The sequence below is a fragment of the Lampris incognitus genome, chromosome 5 (genome assembly GCF_029633865.1).
Source record: "Lampris incognitus isolate fLamInc1 chromosome 5, fLamInc1.hap2, whole genome shotgun sequence".
Taxonomy (NCBI): Eukaryota; Metazoa; Chordata; class Actinopteri; order Lampriformes; family Lampridae; genus Lampris; species Lampris incognitus.
This window is the reverse complement of record NC_079215.1, coordinates 58,977,773-59,005,422: the sequence shown is the minus strand read 5'-3', so window position 1 is coordinate 59,005,422 and position 27,650 is coordinate 58,977,773. Positions and strand designations below refer to the sequence as shown.

The 27,650-nt window shown below is 47.3% G+C and overlaps 1 protein-coding gene across 2 annotated transcripts in view; it reads left to right on the top strand.

Annotated features, from left to right (window-relative positions):
• LOC130112542 (myosin-9-like) overlaps window positions 1–14,905 on the top strand; it is a 204,522-nt gene extending 189,617 nt beyond the window's left edge. For both annotated transcript variants that reach the window (XM_056279957.1, XM_056279956.1), the window contains one exon: window positions 14,427–14,905. In XM_056279957.1, the coding sequence (XP_056135932.1) occupies window positions 14,427–14,535 (109 nt within the window). In that variant the 3' untranslated portion in view covers window positions 14,536–14,905. The remainder of the gene's footprint in view (window positions 1–14,426) is intronic.
• The last annotated feature ends 12,745 nt before the right edge of the window (window positions 14,906–27,650 follow it).

The following is a 27,650-nucleotide window of genomic DNA, read 5'->3' as shown; positions in this document are numbered from 1 at the left end:
CAGTGCCATGTTGTTTAGATGGTGATTTTGTATGGAAGAATAAATGATACACGTATTCGTGTAGTCAATGAGAGAAATTGTGCGTCTCTACTTTCCTGCAATTTCCACACTGGTGACCCCGATGTCCTCGTCGTCAGCACCTCCAAAGCGGAACACCTGTCCCACCTCCGGACTCTTTCAAGCAGCTCAGCCAGCACGGGCGGATCATCAATCCAGCCAAATGCCAGTTGGGGCTGACAACCATCAACTTCCTCAGACACTGAGTCACCAAGGACGGGGCGGTACCCCGCCCATCAAAGGTGGACGCCATCCTGAACTTACCGCGACCGCTCACAGTCAAGTCCATACAGGAGTAGCTCGGCATGGTGAACTTTTACCACTGCTTTATCACCCAAGCTTGTTCAACTCATGCGACCCCTGTATGAGGCCCTGAAAGGCATGGCCACCAAACACACTGTGGACTGGTTTGCAGAGAGGGGCAAGGCATTTGTGGACACTAAGGCTGCTCTGGCTGATGCAACAATGCTGGCGCACCTGTCACCCAAGGCTCTGATTGCTATTACTACAGACGCTTTGGACTATGCAGTCGGGGTGGTGCACGAGCAGTGGGTGAGCAGCGGTTGGCAGCCGCTCGCTTTCTTCAGCCGACAGATACACCACAGTGAACGGAAGTATAGCACCTTCAATTGGGAGCTCCTCGCTCTCTACCTCGCCGTTCGACATTTCCATTCCCTGCTGGACGCTTGCCACTTCACAGCATTTGTGGACCACAAACCACTGGCCTTTGCCATAGCCAAGGTGGCTGAGCCGCAGCCCACCCGCCAGCAACGACAGCTCTCCTACATCTCGGAATTCACCACACATGTACAGCATGTTGCTGGCAAAATCAACCTGCCATTGTGGGGGCCATCCACTTGGGTCTTGACTATGCCCACATGACAGCTGACCAGGCCGCCAACCCAGATGTGCAGGCTTTCAGGACGGCTGTCCCAGGGCTGCAGTTAGGGGACGTGGCTTGCAAAGACGTCTGTGCGACGTCTACACGGATCGGCCCCAGCCCGTCATTCCCACTGGCTGGAGGCGGCATGTTTTCGACGCTGTCCATGGTCTGTCCCACCCAGGCGAAAAGCCATGTCAAAGACTAGTGGCAGCAAAGTTCATCTGGCATGGGCTCAAAAAAGATGTGAGAGACTGGGCTGACACCTGCGTGGAGTGTCAGCACTCTAAAGTGCACCGCCGCCCCCCAGCACAGTTCCTAGTGCCCGAAAGGAGGGGTCAACCACGTAAACGTGGACATAGTGGGCCCCCTGCCCCCCTCCCACGGTTTTACTCACCTCCTTACCATGGTGGACAAGACCACTCGATGGCCAGAAGCCGTCCCACTGTCATCAATGACGTCCACCGACGTAACCCAGGTGTCCATCAGGACCTGGGTCGCCTGGTTCGGTACCCCATCTGACCTCTCCTTGGAGAGCATAGGGGTGAAGCTCCACCACACCACCACGTACCACCTGCAGGCCAATGGGTTGTGCGAGCGGTTTTCATCGCTCTATGAAGGCCGCTCTTCGGGCCAGCCTCAAGGATAGCAGCTGAGTTGACAGGCTCCCGTGGATCATGCTGCACCTCAGGACTGCCCCTAAGGAGGACCTCCAGTCCTCGTCCGCTGAACTGGTTTACAGACAGCCACTGTGGTGCTAGAGACGAAATCCCCTGAGACCCATCTCAGGGGATTTCGTCTCCAACATCACAGCTCCCTGGTCTGCAGCCCATCAACGGACCATGCTCCTGGATAACACCAGAGCTTTTGCACCGGTCCCCACTTCGCAACACAGCCTCCCACACTCTCACATCCCCACAAGTCTGCAGTCGGCGGACTATGTTTTCATTCTCCACAACACCCACCGTGGACCCCTGCAGCCTCACTACGGCGGGCCGTTCCGTGTCCTGGAGACCGGAAAGAAGCACTTTGTCGTGGAAGTCAGCAGCAAGCCAGAGCGCATTTCAGTAGATCAGCTCAATTGGACCGACCTGTTGGGCATGCCCAGCCCCCATGTCGGGGCACCCTCCTACCCTACCCCCACCCCCCCAACAAGGCCCCTAAGGTTCCTCCACCACCCGCCCTACCCTCATGCCGCTGCAGGGTCTTTAAGGCCCCTCCAGTAGGCACCCCTGCCTCCGCACCTATTTGGCAAAGCTGTTGCAGCCGGGCCATCCTCCCCCCTCCACGTTGACTTTTTTTTATCATGTTGAATTCTGGGGAACGTATGTAGCGGACTGGGCACAATTCACCATAATTGGTAGACACGGGCCCTTTAAGAAAGGGTTTCTGGGTTTAGAGGGCGGAGCAAGGACTAGGATGGCTGGAGCAGCGCCATGTTTTTTAGGTGGTGATTTTGTACAGAAGAATAAATGACATGTGTGTTCATGTAGTCAATGAGAGAAATTGTCCATCTCTACTTTCCTGCAATTTCCGTACCTACTGAAATTCGAAAGGCAATTACTTGATCACTACAAATCATAGAAACAAAACAAAGTCCTGATGGTGCATCCATCAGTTTAGGACACGGCATGTCTGGCGAAACAAATTGTCTGCAGTTTTGAAAATTAGTCAAACTTTTTTTTTCTATTTCTTCAGTCTTCACCAAATTTGGCTCACGGCCTCATTGGACCATCACGGAATAAGTAATCCATTTTTTATTTATATTTGACTCCATTTTGGTTTACTGGACTTTCAAATCCTGTTGGTGAGGCCCATTGTTACAATTGTTACCATAACTCCGCAAGACTTTGTGCAGTCTTAACTGAAGTTGGTAAATATGTGCAGAACAAAACTCTGAGATACTGTGCAACATTTGGTGGTAATTTCACCTATAATTTATGCTCTAAAAATATCACACCTTCAAATCCCTGTAGACATCTATTATATTTGTGTTCCAGTCATAGTATAGATTACAAACTCCAACCAAATTTCAAAATGCTAACTTAAAAACTTTTTTTTCTGCATTCCTTGGTTCATTCCACATCTATTTATGAGGGCCACATCCATTTCCATTTCCTCAATGGTCTACCTTTTTCAAATTATCAAAAAAAATCACTTCTATAAATTTGGCCCAATCCTCACCAAAGATAAAATTTTGATTTTTGACATATACGGTTTTTCTATAATTGGCTGTCAAAGTTTGTAACTGAGGGAAATTACACAAACAGATCCATGGCTAATGCAGGTTGCTATCTCATCCAAATTTGTCACATTTGCACAATTATATAGCACTCTGAGCTACCATGCAGAATGGGGTGGTATTTTCCAATAGGTGGCGCTATAGCAACACAATTACTTTAAATTACATCCATCTTAGTCATATGTCAGTCAGTCTACGCAGTAAAAACTCCATTCCAATTTCAAAATGCTCAGTATTGCTTAAAGATCAATCCAAGATTCAATCAATAGCCTCACCGTGATGATGTGCTGAAATGCAATGAATTATGTGAAGCCCCATTCACTTCAACTATAACTATCTCATTACTCTGATTTTTTTTCAGTTCTTTTGTTTTTGTTTTTTGTAACACCCGTCCCACGTAGCTATATAATTTTCACTGTATAACTGGGGTTTGTAGTACGATGGGCGGGGCCCTGGGTACTTTTAACAAATGGCTGCCGTGCTAACCTGTGCACAATAAATGAAATTCCTAAGCTAACCCTTTTTCTTTTATACAAAAATAAATTTTAATTGGCGATGGTGCCTCCACTTAGCAGGAATATAGATATGCTACTTTTGTTTAATCCTACTAAGAATTATGTTTTAAAGTATTTGTTCCCTAATGAACAATTTCTTTAATCACTATTTACACTTCTAACCCAAAATACACCTTCATGAAATGTAAACATGACACACACACAATACTTTAAATGCAAATTATGAATTTAGTAAATGTAAAAACAAATATCTAAATCATCAATAATAAAAATAACAATTATTCAAAGGACAAGATACCTCACATCACTTAACTGTATTGACCTTTTGATAATGGGCTTTCTAATTAAATTCCATTTGACTTTAAACACTTTTCTTATTTCGTTACCTATATACCTCCTGTCCAAAGGGCCCACACACACCCTCAATGCTGCCAAAAAAAACAAAAGTAATGTCTCTTTTTTCAAAATAAAACGTTGCAGGCCTGAGTCGATGCTTGGGAGCGGTGACCAAAAATAAATGGCCGTTTCACTTGACTATGTCAAGCAGCAAAATAAAATAGCAGGGGCATTGGTTATTGTTACTCACAGGCCATGAGTTGGAACTAGGGTGATGGCTGACAAATGAAGCGAGTCAAAGGCGATGAAAACCACGAGTGAAACACAGGCGGGAAATCGTCAACATGTCCGGATGAAGGGAAAAGCTGAGTGGAAGACATCTACTTGTCTTTAAGGTCCAAGGAGTACTTTCTGATCCTCTCGGTCTAATGAGTGTACATGACTTTTTTTTTTCTCAGTCACTGTACTCGTCATGAAACTCATTACTTTTCATACTGAGTTCAGTTAAGCTTTAGCGGGTTGCTATCATCAATATATGCTAACACACAGTAACATGAGCTGCTACTACAGCAAACACAGGATAATCGGGACTAGCATGACAATTCTTTACTCAGATATAGCAACGTTACAGAGGGATACAAAACACATATACTGAGATATTTACCTTCGGCAGATTGTACACGTCCTTTACACATTGGAAAACTCTGCATTCACCGGGTAAAGTACATTACGCTCCGCCCTCTCTCTTGGTGTTTTCAGTACGTCCTTCACATAGATGTCTGCTTGTCGTCTGACTAACCCCCTGAATCGGACCTACGGCTTCAACTTGAGTTTTCCGCCCCTCCGCCATTCTGATTGGCTTTTAAGTTGGCAACAACCAATGCAATTAACAAAATATCATGACAGACAACCAAATACTGCCAAAAGTTAGTTTGTGAACTGTCCACGTTTTTCCCTTGATTTGTATAGCCAAACAAACTATTTAAGTTTCAATCAACTTTATTGACACTACAATGAACGTAACACAATGACATTTATCAGCCTATATTGCTTTTATTTTCTTTTTTTTATTCACATGAACTGTTTAAACATTCATCTTAACTGATTTTAATGAAATACTTTTTAAACTTTAAGTCATATATATTTGTCTGAAATGTCAGATTTTTAGACGGGGCTACATTTTGATTTTGTTTGTTTTTTTAGACAGTGACAGTGAATAGGCATGCAGCAAATGACGAGAGAGAGAGGGGTATTACATGCAACAAAGGTTACCAGCTGGAATTGAGCTGGTGATGGTTGCGACGATGTGGTATACGCTTGTAAGCATTCGACCATGGGGGCATCCCCTATTACACTTTTATTTTAAAAGTTTCAGGAATGGATCATACTTGCACACATGGTCCACATCACGTTTATACATAATTGCTCACAAGGTGTTTGGACCCCAATAAGGCTGCTTGCAGCTATATTTAGGGGTCCAAGCATTATTTTTTCTTTGTTCAGATTTTTATTTTATTTTTCATTTTTATTTTTACTATTATCATCATTATAAATGATGCCCTAAAATTATATGTACATCAGAAACTATAACAGCTACAGGCCAGAAACTTGGCAGATTTGCTCAGTAACTCATCTGCAAAAAACAATAAATTCGTTTTTCCCTGGATTTCTTGGTTGAAGTCTCGTCTCCCTCCATGAGCCAAGCCAAATTCTGATGACATTTTCCGCAATTTTGAATTTTTCGCAAAACTGTTGTTTGCTACTCCCCCTACAATTTTTTTCCAATGCTCACCAAAGCGTGCGTCGAGCGACCACCTCTCCTCACTCAAATCCACTATTAATGTGCTCAAGGCACATTAAGAGTGGATTCACTGACAGACAAATGTCAGTGAATGAAATCACTGACAGACAAATGTGAAGATTTGGAGGGGAGGTCGAAGAGAAACAACCTTCGATTGGTGGGAATCCCCGAAGGTTCGGAGGGATCGCGTCCAACGGAATTCACTGGCCGGCTATTGAAAGACTTAAGAAGCCTGGATGAGGAGCCTCTACCCTCTACTCAACAGAGCTCATCGCACCCTACGGGTTAAGGGGGGGGGGCACCTTGTCCATTTATCATCAGGGTCAATTTCTTCCACGTCCGGAAAGAAACTTTACGTCGAGCCAACGAAATCGCCCGGGACTCCCCCTGCTCTTTCATGGCAAGAGGTTCTTCATTTTCCCTGATTAAACCGTCGCTGTTTCATATAAAAGAGTTGCATTTGGAGGCGTGAAATGCGAACTGCGTGCCTGCCCTGGTGTTAAGTTTGGGTTGATGTTTCCTGCAATTCTGACAATCACTTTGCCGAACGGTACCACACATACGTTTGAAGACCCGGCCATCGCCTCGACCTTCATAAACAGTACCCTTAAAAAAGCGGTTTCTCCGACAGCCCTTGTATAAGGGGAACGGCAAGTTCACAATTTGTGTCCACTGTTTAACATAGTTCATGTAAATACTGCACTATTTTAACAGTGTTATAATTTACTATTATTTTGTCACTCGACCCCAGAAGAGGTATGACTTCAGGTGTGTGTTAATGTGTATCAGTGTTAGTGGGGTATGCGCGTGTCTGGTTTGGGAGGACGCATCAGCAGGGGTGGGAGGGGGCGGGTATGTTTACAGTCTCTTTTGTGTGATGTTTGTATTGCTGTGTCTATAGCCTGGTCACCGCATTTTAAAATCTTTCTCAGGGCATCTTTTACAATGTTACTATTCATTTCACACCCAGCAACAGTTTATGAACCAACCTAAGGTTTCACAGCAGTTTGGAGCAGTGGTAAAATTTTCCAGTTGGAACTGTAAAGGCTTAAACCAGCCAATTAAACGCAGTAAAGTTCTTGGGCATCTTCAACATCTGGGAGTCCATATTGCTTTCCTTCAGGAAACCCACCTTAAATTATCAGATCATACCAGGTTGCGGAGGAGGTGGGTCGGATAAGTGTATCACTCATCATTTCAAAGCAAATCTAGAGGTGTGGCAATTTTAATTCATAAGTCAATTAATTTTATTTGCTCAGATGTCTCTTCTGAACCAAATGGTAGATTTGTGTTTGTAACACAGAATCACCTGTTAGATTCGGTGATTCTGTTTAATGTCTATGGCCCTAACTGGGACAATAGTTTCTTTTTTAGATCAGTGTTCTCCTCAATACCCGACCTGTCCACACATCATCTTATTTTAGGTGGGGATTTCAATTGCTGGCTTAATCCATCTGGATCGCTCATCAACCAAAAACGCAGTACCTTCAAGCTCAGCTAAAACCATTCAATCTTTTACCAAAGAATGCTCGCTCAGATCCCTGAGCTTTTTTTAATCCATCTGGTAGGACGTACTCATTTTTTCTCACGTTCATCATACCTTTACGCGTATTGATTACTTTTTACTTGACAATCGGCTCATCCCACCAGTATTGTCCTGTTCATATAATGCTATTGTTTTATCAGATCATGCTCCAGTTCTAATGGAATTAGAAATTAGCGGATGTGATAACACCCGACCACCCTGGCATTTGAATATTTCTTTATTTTCAAATGAAGATTTTGTCGCTTTTATTTCCCGGCAAATTGACTTTAGAGAGATATTGAAGGCTTATCTAAGGGGAGAAATTATTTCGTACTGTACTCATGAGACCAAAATCAGACGGAGACTGGCAAATTTAACCAAACAGATTGCATAGGTCGATGACATAATTGTTGCTCCACCGCCAGATTTATATAAATAATGCCTTTTATTGCAAGCAGAATTTGATGCTCTACCACCCACACTGAAGAATTATTGTTCAAATCCAGACGTACTTACTGCGAATATGGAGATAAAGCACATAAACTATTAGCCCATCAATTAAAACAAGCATCAATTCAAACTCCAACAAGCATAACCACGGATCCCAAACAAATTAATGAGCAAACAGTTTTATACTTCTCTTTATTCTACTGAGCAATCCAATGATCCATCTGCTCGTCAGTTTTTTCGATTCGCTTGATATTCATCAGTGACTTAGCTGTGAGACTGGACAAGCCTATAAAGAAGCTTGAAAAGGCTGCTCACACTCTGCAGGCAGGTAAATGCCCAGGTCCTGATGGCTACCTAATTGAATTTTATAGGAAGTTTTTCCGATAAATTAGCACCAATTCTTATTCACATGTATAATGAATCCTTCCACACTCTTAAATTGACGCATACACATACTCAGGCCTCAATGTCTCTAATCTTAAAAAAGAACAAAGACCCTCTCTTATGTGGGGCGTTACTGTCCAATAAATTTACTGTCAGTTGATTTGAAACTTCTCTCCAAATTATTAGTGATGCGTTTAGAATCTGTATTACCATCTATTATTTCCCCAGACCAGACTGGTTTTATTCAAAACAGAGTCCTTTTTCAATATTATAGACGCTTTCCCAATGTATGTAACCCCTCTACTTCATCAATGCCAGAGGCTGTGATCTCACTTGATGCAGAGAAGACCTTTGACCGGATTGAGTGGGGCTATCTCTTCAGTACTCTGGCTTGGGTAAAACTTTTATTAATTGGGTGAAATTGCTATATACCTCACCCACAGCCTCAGTCAGAACTAACAACACCCACTCTGACTACCTTCCTCTTTTGTGCTCTACTTGTCAAGGCTGCAATTTGAGCCCATTACTATTTGCGATTGCAGTTGAACCATTGGCCATTGCTCTTAGATCAAACCCTCTTATAACTGGTGTTACTGGATTTGGTGTCAAACAGAAAACCTCCCTTCTATGCAGATGATTTACTTTTATATGTATCTAATATTGCTGTGTCTATTCCAGCTGCGCTTGAAATTTTTAGTTCATTCGGTAGAATATCAGGTTATAAACTTAACTTTGATAAAAGCGAGCTGTTCCCCTCTGAATGTAGAAGCTTGTAACTTTCCCTTGCACACTTTGCCTTTTAAGATTGCGCCATTCCACTTCACATACCTTGGTATTCATTTCACAGATAAATTTGAGAACTTATTTTAAATCGAATTTTTCTCCTTTATTGAGCAAACTGCATAAAGACGTTGAACGCTGGTCATTATTGCCATTGTCTCTAGCTGCATGGGTTAGGGTTGATTCAGTAAAGATGATCTCTCTACCAAAATTATCATACCTTTTTCAGTGTTTACGTATTGTTCTTACACAATCATATTTTCGCAAAATTGACAGCTTGGTGTCAGAGTTAAATCTGGAACAAACAAAAAACGTCCCTAGGCTTGGTAGAACTTTATTACAAAGGCCAAAATCTTTGGGAGGCTTGGCTTTGCCAAATTTTAGATTATTACGGTATTGGACTCAGTATGAGTACTCCCCTTCATCACCTGCATGGTTGGATTTAGAAACCTCTTCTTCTAGTTCTGCCTCATTGACAGCTCTTGCATATGCACCTTTAAGCTGCTCTTCTTCTACTCTAAAAATTGTATTGTTAAATCATCATTTAGATCTGGAACCAGTTTAGACGACATTTTGGTTTCCGTTCTATTTCTTAAACAACTAGCAGCAGAAAGCAAAAAGCTATTGTAGTTAATGCTACTTAATAAGTCACAAAAGAAATACTATGTTACATGCAGAAAGATTTAATTTGACTGTTGGTTGTGCAAAAGTAATACATAACTTACATAATCACTCCCACTTGCTGTCGCAGTCCCAAGGATAAATAATTGGCACAGCATCAGACTTCAACTCTTTCTTTCTTGTGAAAACAGTGACTTTGGCGTTAGGTTATGGAAACACTCCTCAATGAAATGAGCACTGCAGATTCGAAGTCCCCCCTGACACGATCGCTGGCCAGAGGGTCGGCAGCCAACGGGTGTGGCATCTCCCTGTCGGCCAGTGTCAGTGGCACCTGCCCTTGATTGGCCTGTGATTAGGTGCACCTGTGCTGGGGACCATTTGACCGGATGCTTTGCAAACAGACGCTGTCGAGTCTTGGAAAAGCTTAGCGACGGTCTGCGGATGCCCGTGTCTCCTGAATCCTCGTCTACCTCCTCTGTGTGAGCGAGTGTGTGGTGTGTTTAGTATTTTACGTTAATTCGTGTTTGCATTTACGCCCCAGTCGTATTCCAGGCGCTCATCAATGATGTCCTGCGGGACATGCTGGGCATCCGCGATTTCCAGCGCCGTGGCCCAGGCCGGGCCAGGGGTACGTCAGGTGCCGTCCTTGGGAGGGGGGTACTGACACGATCGCTGTCCAGAGGGTCGGCAGCCAACGGGTGTAGCATCTCCCTGTCGGCCAGTGTGAGTGGCACCTGCCCTTGATTGGCCTGTGATTAGGTGCACCTGTGCTGGGGACCATTTGACTGGGTGCTTTGCAAACAGACGCTGTCGAGTCTTGGAAAAGCTTAGCGTCGGTCTGCGGATGCCCGTGTCTCCTGGACCCTCGTCTGCCTCCTCTGTGTTTCGTGTGTTTAGTATTTTATGTTAATTCGTGTTTGCATTTTTGCCTGCCCTGTTTGGCAGTGGTTTTTTTGTTATTGTATGTTTTCCGGAGGCAAGTAAAGCGCCTTAGTATTTAACTGCCTCGTCTCTGCAATTGGGTCCAAACACACGGCGTTACACCCCCAGGTTTGCAGGCATGTGATGTCTGTAAATAAATGCCAACCATTTCACAGGGATTTTTTTTTCGATATTGGAAGGAAGCCCCCGGTTCCAGACTACATCCAAAAACTGCAAACTACAATGTTTGCTGCAAAACTTCCACCATGTTAATGAAACTCGCGCTCTGTACTGACGAGCCTCCTCTGGGCAGGAGGTTTCAGGTTTCTTTGCCCGCCCAAAATTTTCATTTTAGACAACGAATGGCTTTTGGATTTGTGATGTACAAACTTGGCTTGCTGAGGGTACTTTTCAGGGTATTCAGATTTTAGAGAAGCTCCTCCAGTAAGAGGAATGTGAAAACCCTGCTCTATAGTGACAAACTTTGTACCTTAACTATATACTGGCCGATACAAGTCAGTATAGTTAAGGCCAGACACGTTAGGGGACAAAAAAAACTTTTTTTTTTAATGGAGTGGTACTTTGCAAGCCAAGTCCTTTGGGGGTTGGGGCGGGGGCCGTGCCTATAGTCCCCGAAAAAAAAGGGTCCCATATTCCCCGTTTTCCCCTAAAAAGGTCCTATAATCCCCGTTGCAATAGAGACACCGGGGAACATAGAACCCTCTTTTGGAAAAAGGGTCCTATATTCCCCGCGGTTTCCAGGGGAACATAGGACCTTTTTCCAAATAAAGGGTCCTATGTTCCCCGCTATTGCCAATCGAGGAACAAACCGGGGAACTTAGAACCCTTTTTGCAAATTAATTCCTTAACGGGTCCAAAACAATAAAAACTGGGGTCATGGCTGAGATGTAGGCTACGACAATCTATTCCTCCGCTGATTAAATTAGGCCGTATTACCATTGTTGGCTGTTGTATATCGCAGGCCACCTTGAGTGCGTATCCAAATTCGGCCTATAGAGGAGGCTGTAATTTGCTTTATTGTTATTTCTTACCAATATTTACTGCAGTAGGCCTAGTTAGTTGGCTCTCCGGCTCAGCATGGACAGTCGGCAATCAACGCAAGTTTGTCTTGCTGTAGGCCCGCCTACCAGTATAACCTAGCCATTTCCACCTTCGCTCAAAGTTCAATTTGCACAGCACTGGACACTTCAGCCACTTTGCAGTTTGTTTTCCATATTAAATCACTTGGAAGACTTTCTTTCAAAAAGACTTTAATGATGAACTTTTTAGGCAGAGAACTTAGACCAGGACTTGGGAATTTAGGACCAGCACAAAGTATCCATCAACGGGGGCCGCCTACCTTACACAATAGGCTAATTGCCTAATAATAATAATAATATGTGCTTCTCAAAAAACTAAAGGCTTGTGGAGGTGCTAAACCAAAAACATGAATCAAAGACGAACATCAAAGGATGTAAGGTAACACTCACCAAATGCTAAAAAAATAACAGAGGCAGTCCTCTATTTCACCATTTTATTGTTTGGCATCAGTCATTAAGGTTTCTGAAGAAGACCACCCGGCCAAGTTATTGACTGATGCCAAACAATGAAATGGTAAAATAGAGAAGTGTCTTTTTTTTTTTTCATTTGATGAGTGCTACCTTACATCCTTTGATGTTCTTTAATAATAATAATAATAGCCTAATTATAAAAGAGGCCTGATAACAATTACAGGCATAATACTATCAATAGTAATAGGCTAGCTGATAATAGGCTATTAATAACAAAATGCTTCTAGTAAAAGCTTGGTTGAAAAACGGTTGGTCTATGGCAGAAGCCCCCCAGAAAAGGCATGGTCTAAAACACAAATCTCCAAGGCCTAACTTAGCCTAACGTTAAGGCTTTTTTCTTCAAAAAAGCAAATTGAGTAGTCCTAGTCCATTAGGCTACTCAACAAAGAGGGGCTAAAACTCTGGATTTGACATTGCCGACGCTGCAGGACCCTTTGCGCATTATAGATCCTTCTGATTGGGACTGTTGGCTCCCTCGCAACTTCTGCAATCACCCCCTGTCGGAATTCTGCACGGTGCACCATTTCTCCGTCAGGGGGATGCACGTGTTCCCCAACATCGTGCACAATAATGTTAGCATCCACGTCCTCCACTTCAAATCTATTTGTGATCAGTGGCACTCTACAGTTCCACCTCCAGCACCTCCATCTAATGGTGTCTTGATTGGTGCGGTGCTTCTGATATCTGAAGTTCTCATGTACCAACACTTTGCCCCCTCGATCACCATCCATAACTATCGCCATTGTTTGTCTTCTTGTAGGCTAGTAAGCACATGACAGTGAGTCCACGAGTTATCGCCGATAACAACCGATTGTTGCAAATTGTTGCAAGTTGGCGGGCGGTTTAGACATTGAATTTTGATCATGTGGTTTAGAACGCCAGGAAACTTGCGTGCAGATGACCACACATCCACGACAAGTTTTAAATATTTCCAAACTCGAAATAATGTGTGCATTTGGCTATTTATAAATTATTTTTCGAGCAATGTGTTTTGTGATTCAGCTTTAGCGTTGTTGATTAGCCTTTCATTCATATTTGTCAAAAAGGCGTATTCATTAGCATCTTAGAATCTTACGAGACCAGGCAGATGCTATATTAGCCTACTTTATAATTATTAATATTTCAATTATCCAATTTTTAGCATTTCTAATATAAGGCTATATTGTTATTATTATCATCATTATTATTATGTTGCTTAAAGGGCCTTACTGAGCAGATGGTTTCTATCTAATATCTGTCAGATGCTTTTCCCAATAAGCTAGTGTGGTTATGATGGGAACGACGGCTTTCTAGGGAACATAGAAGAAGTGGGTCGGAATTGGCCTATTGTCGATATCAGCCAGCTTTTGCAGGAGTCTATCCCTGGTACAATGCGCTAGAACTCTGGGAGCTGAGGACGGAACACAACACCTATCCTCAGCTCCCAGCACTTGTCGCACAATGTGCTACTCATACGCTGAGTTGGCGGCACCCGGGATCGAACTCACGACCTTGCGATCCATAGGCGAGAGCTCTACCGACTGAGCTATGCCCGGGTACAAATGCCCAAGGAACATAGGCTTACTATATTAGATTCAGACACAGACGAGCCAGCTCACCTCCTCGGCGAGGCGCATTTTCCTCGATAAGTGACACATTTCACGCATAAATATCAGAGAACTACCGGGGTGGGTTATGCGCCCAAATATAGGCTATAGCCTAATAAGTTGAAATTTGTTTAGTGTCGAAAGTTTCCACATAATTTAGCCAACCTGGACTTTGTGAATTCGTTTTTGTGATATAAAAATAGAAATCGTATGATTCATTGTCTTCTTAATAATCTGCCCTAAATAATGCATTATTGAAAATTCACTTTTGCGCCAAACCTGCTGACCGGGGAACATAGGACCCTTTTGGGGAAAAGTGGGGAATATAGGGCCCTCTGTATACAAAAAGGTCCGATATTCCCCGGTCTCATACAAAGCGGGGAACATAGGACCCGGGGACTATAGGAAGGACCCCGTTGGGGCGTCAAATGACAACTAATCCAGCTGGTCTGCCTCCTTTTGTATTTAAATGCAAAAAATTTTACTTGAATATTTATACTAAACGTTGGGAAATCATCCATTTTCCGAACCACTTATCCTACTCTCCGGGTCGCGGCGATGCTGGAGCCTATCCCAGCAGTCATTGGGTGGCAGGCGAGGAGACACCCTAGACAGGCCACCAAACTATCACACAGGGCCCACACACACACATTCATAACTAGGGACAATTTAGTCCCTAGGTCCCTTTGGGAAAACAATTATTACATATACCCCTTTTTTAAACCACTAACTGTGTGATTTTATGTTATTTCTTTAGACGTGGGGATGTGCCTTTCAACATGAGACGTGTCCTTAATCGCTCTGGCCTGGACAGTGATGAGGACGTGGATGTACAGAGTGAGGCACCCACTCCCACACAGGAATGAGTGGAAAAGTGCAAAGGAGGAAACCGTTACATACACTAGAAATGGCTTTTAGTAGATCTTTATTAAAACGATTAAGCATTAGTCATCCAAGCAGTGCAAGATCTTTATTAAAAGGATTTGACCTTTTGTTCCCTCATTGTTACTTAACTGTCATGCATGATAAATGAAAAGTATTTTTTCTTATTTCTATCATGATGAGGCAATTCAGAGATTTAACTGATTCTCAAAGATAAGCCATTGTCATTTTTCACTCTTTGGTTAATTTACCAGTCACTTTGCCATTGTGTTTTTTGACATAAAATATGTGGTTTAGATGTCACTGATAGCATCCATGTAAAATGGGTTATTTTCCCATTGTGCCTTTCAGTCATAAACTACACAGTCATGGGTGAGAGCATAAGTACAAGATTTACTTAGTTTTGCTGCTTAACATGGTGTGTTTCAAAATGTCCATCATTGTATTCATTTGTATTTTTCTTTTAAGAGAATAAAGTTTTCTCAGTGGCCCAAAACCTTTATTTTTGGTGATAACTTTTGATTTCATAATCATTGTACATTTTCCCGAACTATACACAGAAGAAAGGTCGTCTATACACACATTTTATTTGAACCCCACGTTGGCCGCACTTTATTTTATGGTACACTAATAAGATGTGAAAAGCCGTACTTTGTATCAAAATAAACAAACACAAAATGTAGAATTATGCTGTATTGAACCAAATTATGCTCTAATTAGAAACCAATCACATCTGGTTGCTGCTTCACACATCCTTCATACCCTGGATGTTCTCCAGAGTCCTGTGGGGTTTGTACTCCAATACCAGTTAGGACATCAGACCACTTAATGCCTTGTCACTATCCAACCCCAGTAACATTAGCTTATGGAAGCTGCCAAGGACATCGCATCTTTATTTGCTACTGTTTTACCCTTAGACTTTTTTCTAATTGTTGTTCCATATTACAACAGCTGTAGAAGCCCTGATTCAGTTTATACGGTACTGAATCAGGGTTCCTACAGCTTAAGGCAAGTTAGATTTAAGACCCTTTCATGCAACCCAGAACGAAATTTAAGACCAATTTTACAATAACCAAAAATGAAGAAAAAGAAACAATTACTCACATGGGACAATTTTAGGTACAATTAATCAAAAATTGTTAACTGTAAAATAAAACATGACTTGTTTCATACTTCAAACGTTGAAAAAATACTTTCTAGAGTGGAACACCTGGAAAACAAATAACAGAAAGCCACATAAAAATCATGAATCATCAAGAAAAAGACAATTGGCTGAGAACTATAGGATAGCTATTCTACTGCATTCATCAAGTATTTTTGCTTTTAGTGAAACGTCACATCATAGGACGACATCCTTGCAACAAACTAAGCTTTTGTTCGTTGCCATTTAACTTGGTTACTCCGATTATGGCACGGATTTGCAGGTTTTTATAATTCTGCCATTGATCTCGTGACAGCCTTTCCCTCAACTTGTGTGGCGAGCTGATCGGCATCATTCTGTAGAATGTTTGTGCAAGAAATGCTTTAATCTTGGCACAATGGGGGAAAAAAAGAAAATCCGTCGTATATAAATGTATACGACGGACTTTCTATACGTCTGGAATGTATACGTTTCAGCCATGCCACGAAATGTATACGAGGCATGGTGTAGTTTAGGTGTACAAAGCGTTACTTTGTTCACTCTTGCCTTTTGTTCAAAGGCGCAGATCAAACGTGAAAACCATCCAACGATGTCCTCAACGAAGTTCTCACCGAGCAAAGTTTTTGACTTTGTGTAATGGCTTGACTTACTTGTGACAAAAAACAATAAACCTACAAGCCATGAGGACGCTGAAACCGGCTAGAACTTACTAATTGACGCGTCCGTGTTGAAGTAGGCCACTTATCAGATCAATGACTGAATTTCCACAAGGTCCGTTGCAATAATACTCCACAATTATTTATTTACACCACAAAAATATCCGATGCACAAGTGCATGAAAGATACAAAGCAAACGGCACTGCCTTGACAAGTGCACAACGAACGACAAGACAGTCAAAAACTTGTTTGCCCGCGCCGGTAACAAACACACCTGCATGTCATCAAGGACCATACACATACAAGGCATTTCCGCTCTGACAGGTAGAGCACCCTACTGGGCAATAAAGGGAACTGCCATAAAGAACCCAGTTTCATACAGAGGCATATTGCATAACAATAAAGAAATGCAAGCAAAACGGCTCTAACACACCTTGTACCCCTTTCGCATCAGTAGCCTGCATGAATACCTCAATCATTTGTCTCAGCTTTTTAGCGTTGTTTAGTTTCTCTGATCTTTCATTTTCCAACCTTTCACATAAAACCTTATAGGTAGTTTTAATTTCCCTTTTCCCCATTGTGACAACACTGTCCGCAGCCGCCTCGGCCCCCAAGGGTTTGTCAACATTACTGTCATCAAAACCGTCCATGTTGACAATCCGCAATAATTTCATGCGCGCTGTTATGCTCGCGCACCAGAACCCGACCCGTGTGGCGAAACCCAAGGCAGACAGACACAGGATGACTTCAAAATCCAAAAAAGTGTTAGTGGGATGTGTGAATAAACTGTGTGGTGTCCCGTGGTTTGCGTGTATAACTTATGTGTGAGTGTTTTTAGCCTATGTGTGGTGCGGTATGTAAAATGACCAGGAGGTGTTGAAATAATGTGCGTGCACCTACCTGGCAAGAAAGTCCAGTCCGTGATCCAAGAGGGGTTGTCCGAGGAAGTCGAGTCCGAAAGGAGGGGTCCAGGTAGAGGGACAAGGGGGGAGATCGCAGGAGAGGTCCGGGGAAAAACGTAAGGTCGCTGGGGACGAGGGAGACGCGGGGAGCCGTGGAAGTCGCGGAGGGAGAGTCGCAGGGTTCAGTACGTCGAAGCACGGAGTGGTGTTCTGGGAGACTTCTTGTAGAGGGCTGCCTGATTGGCACAGGTGTGCCTGATGGATGATGGCAAACACCTGGTGCAGTGCAGCTCTCGTCACCTCAGAGCGCGAGCCGAGCGCTCGGATGTTTCCGGCACGTCCGAGCTGGGGGAGTGGCTTGAACGTGCCGGGGAAGCAACTTGGGGCGGTGTAACCACAACAGGACCCCCCCTCCTCCTCCTACGGGAGACACCGGGCGACCGTCCGATGGCGTTGGGGTGGGCCCGATAGAACTCCTCCAGGAGTGCGGGGTTGGCCAGGTAGGACCGGGGAACCCAGCCGCGGTCCTCTGGCTCATAGCCAACCCAGTCCACCAGGTAATGGTACCCACGCCCCCGGCGGCGTACGGCGAGCAGCCGGTCGACATCCAACACCATGTCACCACCGTCGAGGACCCTGGGGGGTGGAGGAGCTTGGACAGGGGGAGACAGGGGGCTGGAGGCTACCGGTTTGAGGCGCGAGACATGGAAGACGGGATGGATCTTGAGTGAGGTGGGGAGATGGAGACGCACCGCCGATGGGTTGACGATGCGGTCGATGTTGTAGGGACCGACGTAGCGGGGAGCCAGCTTCCGGTTGAGGGTAGGGAGAGGCAGCTCCCGGACCAGGAGCCATATCCTCTGGCCAGGTCGATAAGCTGGGGCCGGCACTCTCCGCCGGTTGGCGCTGCGCCGGGCCGCTCTGTAGCTCGACACATAGCGGCCCGGGCAGTCTTCCAAAAGCGCCGACGTCGGTGGAGATGGGCCCGCCACCCCCAACTCCTGATGGGGGAACACTCGAAGGGGGACAAACCGGTAGCCGAACTCTCCATAGAGTTGAGCGAGTACTCCACCCAGGGCAGGTACTTGCTCCAGGAGGCGGGGTTGCTGGTGGTAAGGCAACGCAAAGCCGCCTCCAGGGCTTGATTGGCCCGCTATGCCTGCCCATTGGTCTGGGGGTGATACCCGGAGGAGAGGCTGACCGTGGCCCCAATCTCCTTACAGAAGGCCTGCCACACCTTAGAAGTGAACTGGGACCACGGTCAGAGGCAATGTCCAGGGGAATCCCATGGGGTCAGACGTCGTGGGAGAAGAGAAGGTCCGCCGTCTCGGCTGCACAGGGGAGTTTGGTGAGCTCGAACTACCCACCGAAGGCCTTGGGGCAGGGAAGGTTAGGCTCGCACCGGGGATCCAGTGGGGGTTGTGACTCGGAGGAGGGGGAACGTCGGGACCAGGAACGGGGAAACCGGAGGCCGAGCTGGGGGCAGAGACCGGGGACAGAGCAGGGTGGTCGCTCATCCTGGAGACCGCTGTTGAGAGTGCAGCGATCTGCGCGGAAAGGGCGTCTAACGCGCTCGTCGCGGCCTGGGAGCCGGACTGAAGATCGATGATCTCTCCGGTGACATGGGTGAAGGCAGTAGTGCGCTCTGAGTGGAGAGAGGCAAGTTGGCAGCTGTGACTTCTTACTACTGCCTCTAGGGGGACGGGGCTCTGGGGCGACACAGGGACCTTCTGCTCCTTGGGTTTGCCTGGGTCCATAATGGCTCCGACCTTCTGTTATGCTCGCGCACCAGAACCCGACCCATGTGGCGAAACCCAAGGCAGACAGACACCGGATGACGTCAAAATCCAAAAAGGTGGTTTTATTGTGGGAGGGGAATGTATGGTGCGAAAAACGTTCTGTTAGTGGGATGTGTGAATGAACTATGTGTGGTGTCCCGTGGTTTGCGTGTATAATAACTATGTGAGTGTTTTTAGCCTATGTGGGGTGCGGTATGTAAATGACCAGGAGGTGTTGAAATAATGTGCGTGCACCTACCTGGCAAAAATGTCTAGTCCGCGATCCAAGAGCAGTTGTCCGAGGAAGTCCGGGTCCGAGATCCGGGAAGTCGAGTCCGAAAGGAGGTGTCCAGGTCTCAGAGTGACAAGGGGGGAGATCGCAGGAGAGGTCAGGGGAAAAACGTGAAGGTCGCTGGGGACGAGGGAGCCGTGGCAGTCGCGGAGGGAGAGTCGCAGGGTTCAGTACGTCGAAGCACGGAGCGGTGTTCTGGGAGACTTCTTGTAGAGGGCTGCCTGATTGCCACAGGTGTGCCTAATGGGTGATGGCAAACACCTGGTGCAGTGCAGCTCTCGTCTCCTCAGAGCGCGAGCCGAGCGCTCGGATGTTTCCGGCACGTCCGAGTTGGGGGATTGGCTTGAACGTGCCGGGGAGGCAGCTCGGGGCGGTGTAACCACAACACGCGCAAGTTGGTTCAATACAAAGTTAACGATAGGCTCGAACGCCCAGTCGTTCAGCTACCAATGCTTTGGAATGTACGCTCGCAAACGCAAAGTTGTGCGCACACAATTAAATGACCATTAATGGATAGCTACCACATACCTCGGCTCAAGGCCTACTGAAGAAGTTGGAAGCTGGCGTTGGGTACCGTAGCAGCTCCGGTGCGCTGATCTGACGGTCGGCGTTTTCCGTGCGTCCGCGTTTATATCTACACATGAAAGCGGTGCACAAACAAATCCTACGCCGTCCTCAATAGATCAGATCAAAGGCGCAGCTCAAGCGTGAAAACTATCCAACGATGTCGAGGTTCTCACCGAGCAAAGTTTTTGACTTCTTTGTGTAAATGGCTTGAATTACTTACATGTGGAGTCTGAAACCGGCTAGAACTTACTAATTGACGCGTCCGTGTTGAAGTAGACCACTTGTCAGATCAATGACTGAATTTCCACATGGTCCGTTGCAATAATACTCCACAATCATGTATTTACACCACAAAAATATCCTGTGCGCAATTGCATGAAAGATATAAAGCAAACAGCACTGCCTTGACAAGTGCACAACGAACGACAAGACGTGGCAGTCAAAAACGTGTTTGCCCTCACCGGTAACAAAACACACTTGCATGTCATCACGACCATACACATTATATAGACAGGCAAGGCATTTCAGCTCTGACAGGTAGAGCTACCTACAGGGCAATAAAGGGAACGTGCAATAAAAACCCAGTTTATACAGTGGCATATTGCACAACAAAGAAATAAATGCAAGCAAAATAAATGAAATATGGCACTAAACAAGCAAATTGGCTCCAACACACCTTGTAACCCCTTTCACATCAGTAGCCTGCATAATAAATACCTCTGTGGTGGACACGTATTGGGGACAGAATTCAACCCAGGAACTAAGGGTTAAGTCATGGTTGCCCTGGCAGGTTAACGCAGGGTTAAGTTATGGTTGTCCAGCCAGTTTTCTGATTATTCTTGCCACCTCCGCTCAGTCGAGCTGTGGTTTGGTTGTCTCTCTGATTTACCGTGGATTAAAGAAAGTTGCCTACACGGCTAAAGTGTGAACCTACGGTCTTCTCCGTTCCTTCGGCTCTACACTGGTGACCCCGACGTCGGTTTTCGGATAAGTTTTCTGAAACCACACACATTATGGCTACGAACGCCGTTGCAATTAAACTGCCGGAGTTTTGGGAGTCTTCCGCGGCTACATGGTTCGCGCAGGCTGAGGCACAGTTCGCGCTCAGAGACATAACAGCAGACGAGACCAGGTACTACTACGTATTGGCAGCGCTGGGGTGCGCTACGGCTTCCAGGATAAGCGGTTTCATAACCAACCCACCGGCCGATGGTAAATACGCCGCACTTAAACATCTCCTCCTTGAAACTTTTGAACTGTCAACAACGGAGAGAGCACGTCGCCTCTTCGCAATTCAGGGCTTGGGAGATGGCAAACCATCGGAGCTAATGAGCAGGATGTTAAACCTACTGGGTCAAGAAAAGCCATGTTTCCTGTTTATGGAGCTGTTTCTGCGCAACATGCCGCCCCACGTCCAGACTGCGCTCGCTAACTCCACCATCACTGATCCCCGTGAGCTGGCAAAGGAGGCTGACCGATTCTTCGTCGCTACACAACGTTCCTCCCATGCCGGGGTGCTGGCTCCTACCTTCACTGGCCCCCCGCCGACATCGCGGGCGTGGCCCGACGGTGGCGCCACAGCATCAGACCGCTACAAGCCCTCTGGACTCTGTATGTACCACGCTCGATTTGGTGCGAAAGCTAAACGGTGCCGTTCCCCCTGCAACTACAGGCCGACGGGAAACGAGAGGGCCAACACTCAGTAGTGGCCATGAGTGTTGGCGATACGAGCAGGCTACTCTTCATCCTCGACACCATCTCCGGTCGGCGATTTCTTTGTGACACGGGCGCACAGAGAAGCGTGCTCCCTGCTACTGACGTCGACATCATGGGCGGGGAGCGGGGCCCCCAGTTGGCGACGGCTGACGGCAGCCCTATCCACACCTACGGCGTGCGGTCTGTAGAACTGTGTTTTGGTGGACAACGTTTCACGTGGGAGTTCGTCATGGCCAATGTAACGCTTCCCCTCCTCGGAGCTGATTTTTTGTGCGCTTACGGTTTGCTAGTGGACATTCAGAACAGCCGTCTGGTCGATGCCTTAACCTTCTCCTCCTTCGCATGTACGCGGAGGGAAGCGGCCTATGCAGGTCTAGCCAACTCTCTCTCAGAGGCAGACAAGTTCACCCGCCTCCTCGCTGAGTTCCCTGACCTCACCCAGCCTACCTTCTCTGCACCCACCGCTAAGCATGGGGTGGAGCATCACATTGCTACGAAGGGGCCCCCGGTCTACGCCAGAGCCAGGCGTCTCGACCCCGCCAAACTCGCCATTGCCAAGTCTGAGTTCGAGCACCTGGAACGCATGGGGATCATCCGCCGCTCTGACAGCCCGTGGGCGTCCCCACTCCACATCGTCGCTAAGCCTGATGGAGGTTGGCGCCCATGCGGGGACTACCGCCGACTAAATGACGCCACCACGCCCGACCGCTATCCTGTCCCGCATATCCAGGACTTTTCTGCAAACCTGTCTGGCAAATGCGTCTTCTCAAAAGTCGACCTGGTCCGTGGTTATCATCAAGTTCCCGTGCACCCCTCAGACATCCCCAAGACAGCGGTGACTACCCCATTCGGCCTATTTGAATTCCTACGAATGCCATTTGGACTCAAAAACGCGGCCCAGTCCTTTCAGCGGCTGATGGATTCAGTGCTCCGTGGCCTTCCTTTCCTCTTCGTCTATTTGGACGACATACTCATCGCCAGCGCCTCCAAGGAAGAACACCTGTCCCATCTTCATGCCCTCTTCACACGCCTCAGCCAGCATGGGCTGATCGTCAACCCGGCGAAGTGCCGGTTCGGGCTGACAGCCATTGATTTCCTCGGGCATCGCATCACTGGGGACGGGGCAGTCCCCCTGCCCTCAAAGGTGGAAGCGGTGGCGGCCTTTCCGCGCCCCCAAACAGCTCGTGCGCTCAGGGAGTTCATCGGGATGGTGACATTCTACCACCGCTTCATTCCCCGAGCCGCCTTTATCATCCGGCCACTGTACGAGGCGCTGAAAGGCATGTCCCCCAACCAGGCGGTCGACTGGACAGCAGAGCGGGACCGTGCGTTCACCGAGACTAAAGCTGCGCTCTCCCAGGCTACCCTGCTAGCGCATCCTTCACCTACAGCGCCTATTTCCATAACCACGGATGCATCGGACTATGCTGTTGGTGCGGTTCACGAACAGTGGGTGGGGGGGGCTTGGCAGCCTTTGGCCTTTTTCAGTCGCCAGCTTACACCCCGAGAGCGCAAGTATAGTACTTTTGACAGGGAACTCCTCGGTCTCTGGCTCGCTGTCCGGCATTTCCGTTTCCTGCTAGAGGGCCGCGAGTTTACTGCGTACGTGGACCACAAGCCCCTCACGTTTGCCATGTCCAAGACGGCCGAGCCATGGTCCGCTCGCCAGCAGCGACAACTCTCCTACATTTCGGAATTCACTACCGACATCCAGCACGTCGCTGGTAAGTCTAACCAGGTAGCTGACTGCCTCTCTAGGGCAGTGATTGGAGCGGTCCACCTAGGCCTTGACTATGCACAGATGGCCGTTGACCAGGCCACGGACCCGAGCATCCTCCGTCTCCGGGCCTCCGACACGGGGCTCCGCCTGCAGGACGTTCCTTTCAGCGACACAGGTGCCACCCTCCTGTGTGACGTCTCCACAGGACAGCCCAGGCCCATCGTCCCGCACAGCTGGAGACGCCCCGTATTTGAAGCTGTGCACGGCCTCTCTCATCCAGGCGGTAAGCCATCCGTGCGCCTGACCTCTGCTAAGTTTGTGTGGGAGGGACTTAAGAGAGACGTGAAAGCGTGGGCCGACTCGTGTGTTGCCTGTCAGCGGGCTAAGATACACCGCCACATTAAGGCGCCCCTGGAACGCTTCGCAGTGCCGGAGAGACGATTTGACCATGTCCACGTCGACCTGGTTGGTCCCCTACCCCCCTCCCATGGGTTCACCTACCTCTTCACTGTGGTGGACAGGACTACGCGCTGGCCTGAAGCTGTTCCCCTGGCATCCACGACGTCTGCTGATGTGGCCCGGGCTTTTATTGGGTCGTGGGTCTCACGTTTCGGTACGCCTTCCGACCTTTCATCTGACCGCGGGCCACAGTTTACCTCAGAGCTATGGAATGCTGTGGGTGAGGCTCTGGGTGTCAAGCTTCATCGCACTACCGCCTACCACCCTCAGGCGAACGGCCTATGTGAGCGCTTCCACCGGTCCATGAAGGCTGCGCTTCGGGCTACTCTCAAGGACTGCAACTGGGTCGACAAGCTCCCATGGGTCATGCTGGGCCTGCGGACCGCCCCGAAGGAAGACCTACAAGCCTCCTCTGCGGAGCTGGTGTACGGCACGCCGCTGCGAGTCCCAGGCGATTTCATGCCCAATGCAACGCGTCCCTGGTCAGCTGTGGACCAACGAGCCTCCTTGCTGGACGGGGTCAGAGCTTTCACACCCGTCCCTACCGCCCAACACGGCGCGCCGGTGTCCCAGGTGCCCCCAGGTCTGCAGTCAGCGGACTACGTGTTCATCCGTCACGACGCACACCGCCCCCCTCTGCAACCCCCTTATGACGGCCCCTTCCGCGTCCTGGAACGGGGAACTAAGCACCTGGTGGTGGATTTTGGGGGCACGGCCGAGCATGTTTCAGTGGACCGAGTTAAACCCGCACACCTGGACTTGACGCAGCCGTTGGAGTTAGCCCAACCTCCTCGTCGCGGTCGTCCCCCGGCTCCGCCTCCTCCCCCCGTGGAGGCCCGAGCTGCCTCTTCTGCTCCTCAGGCCGACCTCCACAGGCCCGCGTCAATGCCTCCCAGAGACACTCCGGCCCCTGTTATCCGGAGCCGCCGCGGACGGCCTGTTGTCCCCCCGCGCCTGCCTGACTTCGATTACTAGGGCGAATTCTGGGGGGGCTCATGTGGTGGACACGTATTGGGGACAGAATTCAACCCAGGAACTAAGGGTTAAGTCATGGTTGCCCTGGCAGGTTAACGCAGGGTTAAGTTATGGTTGTCCAGCCAGTTTTCTGATTATTCTTGCCACCTCCGCTCAGTCGAGCTGTGGTTTGGTTGTCTCTCTGATTTACCGTGGATTAAAGAAAGTTGCCTACACGGCTAAAGTGTGAACCTACGGTCTTCTCCGTTCCTTCGGCTCTACACCTCAATCATTTGTTTCTGCTTTTTAGTTTTCTTTGGTCTCTCTGATCTTTCATTTTCCCACTTTACCAGCCTTTCACATAAAACCTTATAGGTCGGTTTAATGTCCCTTTTTCCCATTGTGACAATACTGTCCGCAGCCGCCTCGGCCCTCAAGGGTTTGTCAACATTACTGTCATCAGAACCGTCCATGTTGACAATCCGCAATAATTTCATGCGCGCTGTTATGCTCGCGCAGCAGAACCCGACCCGTTTGGCGAAACGCAAGGCAGACAGACACAGGATGACTTCAAAATCCAAAAGGGTGTTAGTCGGATGTGTGAATCAACTATGTGTGGTGTCCCGTGGTTTGCGTGTATAATAACTATGTGAGTGTTTTAGCCTATGTGGGGTGCGGTATGTAAATGACCAGGAGGTGTTGAAATAATGTGCGTGCACCTACCTGGCAAGAATGTCTAGTCCGGGATCCAAGAGGAGTTGTCCGAGGAAATCCGGGTCCGAGATCCGGGAAGTCGAGTCCGAAAGGAGGTGTCCAGGTCTCAGAGTGACAAGGGGGGAGATCGCAGGAGAGGTCCGGGGAAAAACGTGAAGGTCGCTGGGGACGAGGGAGCCGTGGCAGTCGCGGAGGGAAAGTCGCAGGGTTCAGTACGTCGAAGCACGGAGCGGTGTTCTGGGAGACTTCTTGTAGAGGGCTGCCTGATTGCCACAGGTGTGCCTAATGGGTGATGGCAAACACCTGGTGCAGTGCAGCTCTCGTCTCCTCAGAGCGCGAGCCGAGCGCTCGGATGTTTCCGGCACGTCCGAGCTGGGGGATTGGCTTGAACGTGCCGGGGAGGCAGCTCGGGGCGGTGTAACCGCAACACGCGCAAGTTGGTTCAATACAAAGTTAACGATAGGCTCGAACGCCCAGTCGTTCAGCTACCAATGCTTTGGAATGTACGCTCGCAAACGCAAAGTTGTGCGCACACAATTAAATGACCATTAATGGATAGCTACCACATACCTCGGCTCAAGGCCTACTGAAGAAGTTGGAAGCTGGCATTGGGTACCGTAGCAGCTCCGGTGCGCTGATCTGACGGTCGGCGTTTTCAGTGCGTCCGCGTTTATATCTACACATGAAAGCGATGCACAAACAAATCCTACGCCGTCCTCAATAGATCAGATGAAAGGCGAAGATCAAGCGTGAAAACCATCCAACGATGTCGAGGTTCTCACCGAGCAAAGTTTTTGACTTCTTTGTGTAATGGAATATTTTTGATAACCTCCACTACTCGCTGTATACAATTCTCTTGGCTGAAGACAGAACTAAGGGATGAGGGTAGGTCATTTACCCATTCACCCATGACTACAAGAGGGGATAAAGACAGAAAACTATCAAACTATTTTAATTAGCTTCCTGGATACCTGAAGAAGAATTTTCGTTCAGTTTAGTTCACCCCTACTGATCAACACTGTGTTTAAGAGATATTACTTTATGTCCAGTCAGACTGTACAGAGGCAATGGATAGAAATACAGGCAGTGTTCTTTATTTATGCAGTGCATCACTGTACAGGTGAGCATGATATGGAGTTGATTTTTTTTTTTTATGTCAACACGTGCAAAAAAGGAGTTTGAGCTGAGGGTTGTTTGGAGGAGTTGGTGCTGGTTTGCGAGTGACTAGCAAATAATCTTACAGTTTTGAATCCTCCTCACACACCTCTTGAATTACGAGTGTTTACTCACAAATCTCATTGTCCATAGCCGTATCAGGAGGCCCAGTTTGAGGATCAATGATGCATACTGGAGAAGATAGTGGTGCTTGGGTTTTAGATGATCCAGAAGGAAACACTTCTTTCCTTGTTTCCAGATAGTCAACCACAACAATGTTGAGGTAAGCTGCCTTAGCATTGGTGATCTTGGGTGCACACACTAGTTCCACAAGTTCTTTCAAAGTGATCACGAGTTGCCACATGGGTCATGAGGATCAACTTTGTCACCAATAATGAATGGCAGGAGTCTACTAAAGAAGACACCAGTTCTCAGCTGCTTGGCCACCTACTGTATTGGCCTTTTAATTCACCTGACAGGGAGATGAGGTGGAATCTGAGTCCTTGTAGGCAAATTGTGTGATTCTCCTGTTCAACTGAGACTATGTGAGCCAATGCTTGACTTTTATGAAGTAGCGCAGGTAAATGGCTAAGTCATAGGCTACAACTCCCTCAAACAAGTGATGCCCAATGCATGGAGGAAGGCCTGGCTGACATACATGGAAATATTTCAGTGTTTAAGAATGGGGTCTCTTTGTACCTTACAATACCTACAGAAGGACTTGGACGTGCTGAAATTATATGTGTAATAATCTATGAGAAATCTGTCAAATAAAGGTATTGTTCTGCAGAACTTTTAGCATTGTCAGTTTATTAGAAGTTTGTGAAGCGCTCCGGATTGTCAGACCTGGTATGCTCACATGTGATGCCCATAGATGATGCTATGTGAAATAAGCTTCTACCCTTGAAAGAAAATGACACACAGGACCCCAAACGCAAGTGATGTGTTGCACATGATTGAGAGTCTGACTTATTATCAAATTCTACACAGAGCGTCAGGAATCATAAGGAAGTATATGGAAGATGTTCATTATGACCGCCAGTA